The sequence below is a fragment of the Solanum verrucosum genome, unplaced genomic scaffold (assembly GCF_900185275.1).
Source record: "Solanum verrucosum unplaced genomic scaffold, falcon-dt-bn FXZP01000268.1, whole genome shotgun sequence".
Taxonomy (NCBI): Eukaryota; Viridiplantae; Streptophyta; class Magnoliopsida; order Solanales; family Solanaceae; genus Solanum; species Solanum verrucosum.
This window is the reverse complement of record NW_026019957.1, coordinates 1,608,839-1,619,595: the sequence shown is the minus strand read 5'-3', so window position 1 is coordinate 1,619,595 and position 10,757 is coordinate 1,608,839. Positions and strand designations below refer to the sequence as shown.

The 10,757-nt window shown below is 34.3% G+C and overlaps 2 protein-coding genes across 2 annotated transcripts in view; one reads left to right on the top strand and one right to left on the bottom strand.

The window, feature by feature from the left end:
* Positions 1–2,518: 2,518 nt before the first annotated feature.
* On the bottom strand, positions 2,519–8,813 carry LOC125814453 (heat shock factor protein HSF8). Its single transcript, XM_049493898.1, has 2 exons — positions 8,277–8,813; positions 2,519–4,041 (listed from the first exon to the last, which is right to left on the bottom strand). The coding sequence occupies exons 1-2, from the start codon at positions 8,571–8,573 to the stop codon at positions 2,719–2,721; spliced, it is 1,620 nt and encodes a 539-aa protein (XP_049349855.1). The 5' UTR covers positions 8,574–8,813; the 3' UTR covers positions 2,519–2,718.
* The window catches only part of LOC125814483 (NADH dehydrogenase [ubiquinone] 1 alpha subcomplex subunit 6-like), a 520,085-nt gene continuing 513,546 nt past the window's right edge, over positions 4,219–10,757 (top strand). The window contains exon 1 of the mRNA XM_049493939.1: positions 4,219–4,225. Within this exon, the coding sequence (XP_049349896.1) occupies position 4,225 (1 nt within the window). The 5' untranslated portion in view covers positions 4,219–4,224. The remainder of the gene's footprint in view (positions 4,226–10,757) is intronic.

Genomic DNA, 10,757 nt, shown 5'->3' with positions numbered 1-10,757 from the left:
GCAGACATTTGTCGATGAATCAGATTTTAGGAACAACTAGAACTAAGAAATTAGAGTTTCTTTGTAATGATAATATTTAGGGAATGGGTCAAAATTAATATATGTGTGCGTTCAAATTATCTAAATAAAGGTAAAATGAAAGTTTAAAAAGAAAATATGACAGCATAAATTGGACGGTGTGTAGTAAATAGCAACAATAACCAACTTGAGGACCATCAAAAGCAAGAGTCCTCGTGGAGTTATCAGCTCATGATGACTCTTGCGATCGCAGAGCTCACGTAGCGAATGTGTATAGAACAACAATTGCGTGAAATAGTGCACTATCATAAATAAAGTGAAACAAAACACCATGCTACAAAGAATTCCTCAACACCAAGTTACTCTGATAAAAGCTTCTTCATCAACCATAACCTTAACATTAAAACATTTGTGTCCTTATCATAGTAATAACATAAATAAAACTACATTCTTAATAACATAATATGCAACATTAGTGTCCACACTGAGATCTCACTGTGGAGCTTTATAATCAGCATTGGAATAAGGAGGGTATTCATCACCTGCCAAAAATATAACGTTAGTAATTCTAACAAAGAAAAGCAAGCATGGTGAAATGTATGTTTCCAGCAAGCACACACAATAATAGCAACATAATTTTTGAAAACATTAGCATTATTAAAAGGTTTACCTTGAGTTGATGTTTTCTTGACCCTGCAAAATGCAATAATTCTTTCTCCACAAATTCCCCAGAACCCCAATGTTTGAAAGGTGAATGGAGCATCAGAATCAGAATCCTTTGCTAGAAATTAAAGGTATTACGACACCAATATCCAGCAGCAAGTGCGGTGGTGACAGTCAAATTTTCGACAAATTTGAATTTTGTATTCTAATAAAGAGTCAAATTACACTGTAATAACCAAAAAAAAGAAGAAGATCAAAACAGTTTTGGTTGCACTTACATTGTGTGAATTGAAAGCATCAATGGCTAAGCATGAAATCTCAGTAAACTCTGTATCGTTGCGGCAACGCCGTTGTGGAACAATTGGAGCCCCAAGAGAAAGACCCAAATCCAAATCCAAAGTGATATCAAAACCCTAATTAATTGCATAAACCAACAAAAATTCAAATTCAAAACAAACAAAAGTAGAAGAAGAAAGTACGTACCTCGCTCTCCTCCACCTGCTTCCAATACTTCTCCCGAGTTTCTCGGTCCATTATGCTCTTCCCGACATACATATCATGATCAGAATCATACTCTTCTTCTTTGATATCGCCATTCACACTACTCTCATCTTCCAATTTTCACTTACCATGTTCTGCCATTACAATCGATCGGAGTTACAGTATTATTATATTAAGTATGTAAAAATAAGATTCGCAAAAGAGGTAAATATTATGTCTCAAAAATCAATCCGAAACACGTATTCATTTTTTAACGAAAGACAAGGTTAAAATTGGAAATAATTTTATTCCAATTCATTCAGTTTAAATCTAAATACATAGTTTACATCATATCTCGTATATTTGATTTTACCGACAAATTTAAGTAAATTTACTAAAATAATTTCGTTATTATTTGATCCCCATATAACAATTTTCTATTTCCTCATTTTATAGGACGCACCGGCCACATTCACTTGCTTATCGTAGAGGTTGTAAGTACACAGTGACCCACAAGTAGGTTGCTTTTTCCGGAATGCAATTCAAGATAACCGTAACCTTGTATATATAGAAATATATCTTCGATGCTGTCATTTCGAAATGTCCGCTTCAACCGCTCTTTCACCTCCCAAAGAGCAAAGATGCAATGGGGCGAATCGAGTCTTAACCCACAAAGTTTTCAATCCGCTCCACCCCACATTAATTTAAAAAAAAATATTTTAACCTGCCCCGCCCCAATCCCATTTCCATCCCTAAACACTACCCTCTCCCCAGATCTCAATGTGGGATTACACTGGGTTTGTCGTTGTAGTATTTACATACATGCATACATTACTAGACACAAGTGCTCGTGCTAGCACGAACTCAATATCTGTTAATTTTTAGAGAGTCAATTAAATTTTAATATAATTTTTAAATATTTTAAGTTGTTAATTATTGTAATTTATAATATTTTTATGTAATTTTTAAATAATCTATATGTTCCTTCTCTTGTTCCAATGTATGTAGCACCTATAAAATTTCAAAAGTCAATCAAATGCTATTAATTATTAAAATTTACAATACTTTTTACTTAGTTTTCAAATTAAGTTACTTTTTTTGTTCCATTTTATGTGACAAATAAACTATTTTTATGAATCAATCAATTTTTTTATAAGCAATCAAATTTTTTGTATGTTTATTTAAAAATATTTTTAGTTATCAATTACCATGATTTATAGTATTTTTTACGCAATTTTTAAAAATATAAAAAATAAGACAATAAATTAAAACGGAAGAAAAAAAATGAATAGCTGCCAGGCATGCATGTTGACTATAACCTGACTGGGTATTCCCACTTATATATTAGTAGGGGATGTATAGAAGAGAGGGCACATCTTTCAGTGATTCAATAGAAACTGTAGGTACATTGAGTTTCATGTCAGGAACAAGAGAAGAAAGAAGATGAACCAAACATAATAACTATAGAGAAACTAAAAGCTAAAGTGAACCCCCCACCACTAGTCAAGAAACTACCATAATTAACAAATATACCTTTGTGTACATTTCATTTAGAGATCAGATCATACTTTTTTGTTGTTTGATATTAGTAGCCCCCATTTGTTCAGTCAGATGTTCCATGTTCTGAGTTTTATCCCATCCATTTATTTGTGGTTTAGTTTCACTTGTGTTCGAAATATCATCATCCATTGCAGCAGAGTCCATCTCCTCTGTCTCTCCAGGGGAAGGGCTTTGAAGAAACTTTTCCCAGAAAGGGTCACCTACACTAGGAAACTCTTGTATATCATCCAGCAAACCACTCTGCCAGTCAATATGAGGATCAGGAGAGAAACTACCAATATCTAGTCCCATTTTTCCGTTCACTCCCTCAACTGCGCTAGTATCCATGAAAGAATCATGCTCCATTGCAGATCCAATCATATCTATATTGTTTTCGGGCAAAATTCCTTGCAACTGTGATAACTCAGGCATAATTATATCTGATGCAGAAAGTGAACCAGGATGCAAATTTTGACCTCCTACCAATGGGATTATGTCTGAGAACTGATTATTGATGATTTCAGAAGATGTGCCAAGATGAGATGAGTGGATCTCACAAGTCGCAGGCAACAAACTTTGACCGGCAATGGCTGAAGCTGTATTCAGCAAGGGCTGGCCAGAAGTTGGTGGGACTTCCTGAAGAGTGACTCCTGAAACACGAGCGGAAGATGCATTAGATTGTGGTGAACCATCACCAATCAGGAAACTTTCAGGACCGTTGCTGAAGTTCTCTAATCTAGGAGAAGAATCTAGTTTTGAAAGCTCCCTGAACATTGCCTTTGCTGCCTCATTTATCCCAGGTTGGTACTTAACAATCTGCCCATCCGCAGGAGTAACGGATTGATCCTGTGATTCAATGTCCTGTTTAATCCTTCGTTTCTTGCTGCCTTCAGCTATTCGCTTATTACTCTCATTTTGCTGCTGTACAAACTGTGCCAAGAATCCAGGGCTGTTAACAGCTTTTGCCAGGAATGACATCATCTGTTGTTGTCGCTGCTCCATACCCTGAAGGCGCTGCACCATCCCTTGCAACTGATTGTCAGTGGTTTGCTGCTGTTGTCTGAGCCTAACCAGCTCTTGCATAAGCACGTTCTTGTCCCTTTTCAGCCTCTCAACCTCTTCTTCAAGCCCAAATTTTCCAACCTCGACACAAGCCCCAACAGATGCACTGTGTCCAGGTGGCTGCGTCTGTTGTTGAGCATGTCCATGTGGCTGCTGCTGTTGTTGAGCATGTCCATGAGCAGGTTTACGCCGACTTATACTTTTAAGCAGGTGCTTCTGACCTCTTAAGAATCCCTCATTAGCAAATTCCCAGCGGTCTGGATCAACCTTTCTAAAACCCTGCATTTCCACAAAAACACCAAAAAGAGAATAGTACAAAGGCATGAGTTGAAGTTTGATAAATAGCACAAAGATCACTGCACCAATATTTCAAATTAAAGGTAATCAACAAAGAGTTTGCCAAGTGGCTTTGTTTTTCATTAAGATCACTCGTCAGGTTTACTTCACAAACAGAAAGAAATCAAGTAACAATTCAAATATCCATCCATGCTTCACAGAGTGACTTTGTTTCCTCATATAAGCTTTTTGGTGAAAAATTAGCATGATTTGAAAATCAGTACATGATTAGGTACTTTATCAGAAACACTAACAAGAACTGTTTCAGAAATACACCCCCACAACAAGCGTACAAATAGGCATCAAATAAACAAGCACCTCCTCCCAGTACAAGAAAACGAAATCATTCTAATATGAATTTAACAAGAAGCATAAGTGAAATCATGTCCAACTCACTGTAACTGCTCCCGCATCTACCTCATGGATACACAACCCATAATTGCAAATTCTTTCACAGATAAATACACCTTTTTGGGGAAATGGTAAGTATTATATCAGAATATACTGACGTCAGAACAGCACTAAGATGATGCTGTTTATACCTCAAAAAGAAGAGAAGAGAGAAGGAAAAGTAAAAAGAGGTGGAGAAGCATTCAAGGCTTTACAAAAGTTTACCTCATTTACCTACTTCAATTTACAGATAAATACATTTATGTAACTGTTATGAATCTTTAGGGAAGGATCGATTCACAGGGCGAAATATAATTCAGCTCGTTAAAGGGAGGCTGAAACCTTAGAATTCATTAAAAGAGAGAACTCCGATCTCTTCAGCTCTTCAATGGGAGACTGAAACCTTAGAGTTCAATGGAAGAGAGAACTCTAATCTCTTGCTTTTTTGCTGAAATATGGCTTACTGATTTACTCATCAAAAAGCCCCTTTAAATAGGAGACCTAAATCCTATTCCAAACTAATAACTATAACTTAACCTAATCCTTATGAAACTATGAAACATAAATCCTATTCTAGAATAATAAATAAAGCAACTAAAAATATAATTAAACACTTAATTTAAAGGCTTCCAACGCATCCACAACAGTAACCGTTGACACAGTCACACACACAACCATCCTAATAAAACATATAAGAATATTCACCCCCAAAATACAAAATATAAAGAGAAGGTAAAATAATGGATGCATCTCCACATCCAACTGATACTCAACTATAGTATATTATTCAGAAGGCACAGATGTAGCAGAGAGATGAGAAAAATTTTGGAGAAGAAAGTTGTTCTTCTGCCAAGGGAAAAGACAAAAACTACACCCATGCAAGCAGAACAGATAGAGATCCAGTCACAGCAACCCAATATTACGCTCCAAACATGTGACATGCACCTATCCAAGTCCCAGACTTTACAACCTTTAGCATTGAACCAAAGCATTAGCACTGCATTGGCACTCAAGGCTACCGCTATAGAGAATTAATAATCAGGAATTACCATTAAAGTCAACAGCAAGTGGGATATAGCCACGAAAGGATAGCAAGGGACCATTCATATAAGAAATTGGCCATACATAACAACAACAACAACAACATACTCAGTGTAATCCCACTAGAGGGATCAGGGGAGGGTAGGGTATACACAGACCTTACCCCTACTTTTGTGGTGTACAGAGGCTGTTTCTGATACACCCTCGGCTCAAATTTTTGCCTTTCCTAGACTCTTTTTTCTTCTCAATTTTTTTTCATTTCACCATCACATCTCTATCACCTTTATATCACAAAAAGAGAGGGGATGAAATAGCTTCAGATAACCTTTGCTCTTCTATCAATCAGCTAAGTACAACAATGGAAAAGAGAGTGCTTCTCACACTGAAATCTACCACAAGTCACACAGTCACACCAAAGGAGCTTAACACTAAGGGTTCTATGCCCACACCCTAGTTCTACAAAGAGCTTCCGTCCATAACCTCAAAGAAAACCAGAGAGATAAAATTATTGAAAACCAGTGAGATCATGCTTCACTACATTGCTGCCCTCATTTGGTCTCACAACAAATTTACAACAAACTAGGGTCAATTTGTGTTTTGATGTTATCCATGATTTCTTTTTTTTTGCTTTGACTGATTTGTGATACTTAGATCAGATAGACAACTGTGTTTTACATGAGGCGAAGAATGTGAAACACCTTTCCTTTGGGTCCTTTGGATTAAATGAACCTCCTAAGCTTAATCTCCTCTTTTTGTCTTCCTAAGACTCATTTTTCCTTCCTTTGGAATGACTAAGAGTTATGGTAAAAGCTCTTCTTCTTCAATGGTTTTCCTTAATTCATAGAAGAACAAATGTTAAGGAAATACCCAATACTCAAGGCTTAACCTGAGCTATTTCATTCTCCTCTTTTCCTTGTGATAGATATGTGACAGAACAAAGAATTTTGGGAAGAGAAAAAGCAAGTCCCTGGAAAAAGGTGACAAAAAGTTGATAGAAATGCAATGGTGAAAGGAAGATTTCCTGAGAAGAGGAGAAAGCGTTGACGAGACGCAAATGTAACAAAAAGATGACAGTGAAAGGAATATTTCTTGAGGGTGTAAAATGTCTAGGGAGGACAAAAAGATGATTAAAGATGGCAGGTGAAAAAGTAGTACTGGAAGGCAAAAATAAAGTTATAGTGGTGGGAAAGGTTTCTAAGAAGAGTGAAAGTTTTAAGAAGGTCAAAAAGGTGATATGGACATGATGGAAGATTTTACTGACAAAATAAAAGCGACGGGAAATGTGAGGGGTTTTTGGGAAGACAAAGAAAGAGTTAGAGATGAACAATCTAGTAAGATTAAGACCCAAAAGTATTAGGACGATAACATTTCCGGTCGTATGAATTATGATATAAGAAAATTCTAAATGGATTTCCAAATTTGTCTATTTGCTTCCTCCAAACTTCCATAACTCACTTCGGGATCTTCAATGAGTTCCTGCTATAGATGAATGGCTCCATATATACGCTAGAACCCCCCCCCCCCCCAAAACCACCACCACCCCTTCTACACAGGTGATTAACACCTTTCACAACCTTCAAATCCACAAAAGGAACCACAACCCCCTTTTGCATGGAGAAAGTACTGGAAACAAGGTCAGGAACCTAATTGATCGCTAAACTTTAGTTGAAATCAGATCTAGCCTTGAGGTGCACTAGGGAGAAAGATATTTAAACATCATAGCATCAACCTGAAGCTACTATACCAGACCCCCTCTTCATTTGGGAACCACGATGATAACAATACAAGTTACCACTGTCCAAATGTTGATGCAGATATGAACAGTCCCATAATCAGTTTTATTGGTCAAGAAATATACATGCTTCCTGATAAATTATCTACTTGATGACACAATACAAACACCTTTATTTTTTATAACCAAGAAATTCTGAAGGGTCAGTCGCATAAGGTTCGAAACTCGGTGGATAGTGAGCATGGCCATCTTCAGTAACTACCGTGATCTACTTAAATACCAGGCTTTTGACCGGCAGAATTCGACCCTTGGCATGCGCCTAGTCCACAAATCAGATATTGTGCTCTTACCACTCCAAAGTCACAGGGGTCACAATAAGCACAATGTAATAATTTATCACTATCTTAATAATTCTTCATTATCTTAGGGGAACTAAATCCTATATTGATCTTAAAGAGTAAAAGATGTTTTTTTATGTAGTAAGTGAGATATTATTAAGGCACCCAGTAGATGCAAAGATACAACAAGTTGGATCTGTCAGCTCTAAGAGTAAAAGATTGAAACTCAATTAACCAACAAAATTGGATTGCACTAGCTATAATAAAAAGATAAGTTGCAAGGCGGAAGGCGCAACATTCAATGATGTCCTCAAATGGATAATTGAGGAAATAGGGCACAAGAACAATGCACATGATATTCATAATAAAACAAATGACAGGTCCTCTAGAACAACATTCTTTAATTCAACACAATATTTGATTAAGTTTTATGAGAAGGTTGAAAACATTAACATTCCTCGTTTTCAAAAATAATTTTTTTCAGCATTCCAATTAGCAATCACCAACAACAAGATACAACCCTGGAACAAGAAGTTATAATCTTTCAGCTACCACAATAAACCACAACAATTATGCCTAAATGACAAACTAGCTAAGTCTCGATTCTTCATTAAGCATTTGGATCAATTGAAGTTGACAAAAATCCAATAAAAAGCAAAAGGGAAAGAAATGCATACATAAGTATTCAGCTGCCGAACAAAGCTGGAGAAGTTATTATGCTTAAAGTACTTCGGAAGTAGGTCTTTAGCAAACTCCGGAGGATCCCAAACCACAAAACTATTATTCGTAGGACTCCACGACACGATCTTATCCGTACTCGGATCATCCACCATATCATACGTCTTCACCAGAAACGGCGGCGGCGCATTTGCACTGGGCATCGGCGCCGGCGCCGGCTGTAACATCGGAGCTCCTCCTCCTCCTCCTCCGTCACCGACAGCAGCCTTCCCACTGCCAGAAGAATTCGGCTCCATTCACGATAACTCTGCCTCAAACCGGAACAAGTCGGGTCGGGTCGAATGAAATCAAACTCTGACGATAAATACACTACATATATTTATGCTATGCGTCAATGGAATTTGGAATGTCATCCATGGACGGAGGTCGAGAAAAAACCCTAAGTTTTTAGAGAGAGAAAGTGCAAGTGAATGAAGTTTTTAGAGAGAGAAAATGATGACTGAGATTGAATAAAATTGGACCGGCGGAGGAAAAAATGGACTGAACTGGTTATTATAAAATAAATAAATTGCAGTGACCGCAGTAGAGGTGAAGAGATAATGACCAATTTACCTCTCTTTATTTTGTTTTGGACTGGAATTCACGGGGTAAGAGTGAAAGCCCACTCATGTTTTATTAATAAAAAACATATATATATATATATATATATATATATACTAGATATGGAACCCCATGCTAGCACGGGGCCCAATATATGTTACTGTTACTGTTTCTGTTTCAATTTATGTGGTACATATGAAATTTGAAGTTAATCAATTTTTTAGTATGTTTTTATATATTTTAAGTTGCTAATTATTTTTATTTAGAGTATGTTTTACATAAATATATTATAAATCACAATAATTAACAATTTAATATAAAAAGAAACTTATAAAAAATTCATTGACTTTTGAAATTTCATTTGTATCATATAAATCAGGACAAAGCGAGTAATATATATGAAAATTACATAAAACATACTATAACTCACAATAATTAGCAACTTAAAATATCTATATATCTATATTTCTCCCAATTTATGTGGTATAGATGAAATTTTGAAAGTTAACAAAAACTTTTTATATGTTTTCAAATATTTTAATCTATTAATTATTATGATTTATAATACTTTTACATAAAAAATTTATTTATATAAAGTATAAAAGAAAAAATTTAAAAAATGAAAACATAAATGTCAGCACGAGTCCAATCTATGTTAATTTCTATGTTTTAATTATTGTAATACCGATTGAATTTGGAGAGCCAACTAAATTTTTTTAAAGGATTTTTTTTATAAATTTTAAGTTGTTAATTATTATAATTTATAATATTTTTATTTATTTTAAACTAATATATGTTTCTGTCTATCTCAATTACATGATACATATGGAATTTGGAGAGTCAACGAAATTTTTAAAATATGTTAAGTTGTTAATTATTATACCTTATAGTACTATTACGTCATTTTCAAATAAAATATGTAATTTTTTTATTTCAATTTATGTGTCATTGATATAATTACATATATTAAGTAATAAAGAATTAATGTCTAAATTATGTGACACCTATGAATTTTGGAGTGTAAATCAAATTAGTTATATGATTTTTAAAAAATAAAGCGGTTAATTATTACAATTTATAATACTTTTTATATATTTTAAATGATATATATCTTTACGATATTGATATTAGTATTATAATAAATTAAATTTTATTATTTTTAAATTTATGATATCAATTGTCAGCCTATGCCACATTATAAAATATTTCAAAGTAGATATCAGATTTACAAAAATGTCGATGCCAGCTAAAGTAATAAATAACATCTAAGGGCATGAACCTATATATATATATATATATATAGACAATCTGATGTGGCACCTCTCTATGGTCAGCATTTCTATTCATTTTTTATTTTTATTTTTTTTGACATTTTATCTTTGTTTTGTATTTTTTATTTGTATTGTAAAAAAAAACTGAAAGTATTTATGTCATACCCAATTAATTATGCCCTTTATAACATCCATTACACTATTATAGATTTAAGTAAATGAAAAGATAAAAACTATTCATTTTTCATAACTGTTTATAATTTTTTAGCCTATAAAATAAAAAAAAAATAGTTGAGCATTTGTAACAAATAAGAACAAATTTCTTCACTTTGGCTCTTCTTCTTTTGACGATGATGATGAATATATGGTATCAACTTATGTTGCTAAGATGTCCATCAAATTTCTAGGTCATGTGACTTTTTTAACAAAAGAGAAAGAGAAAATATGTCATGATTCTTGTGAAGACATTGATGTAAAGAAATAAATCATGTAACAAAAGTTTCTCTTCAAAATAAAAGACTTTTTGAAAAAATGTTTATTCCTCCTACAAGGAGAGAAAATTCATTGTGGTTGAGAAATTTATAAGAAGGCCAAAGGGTAAGAAAAATT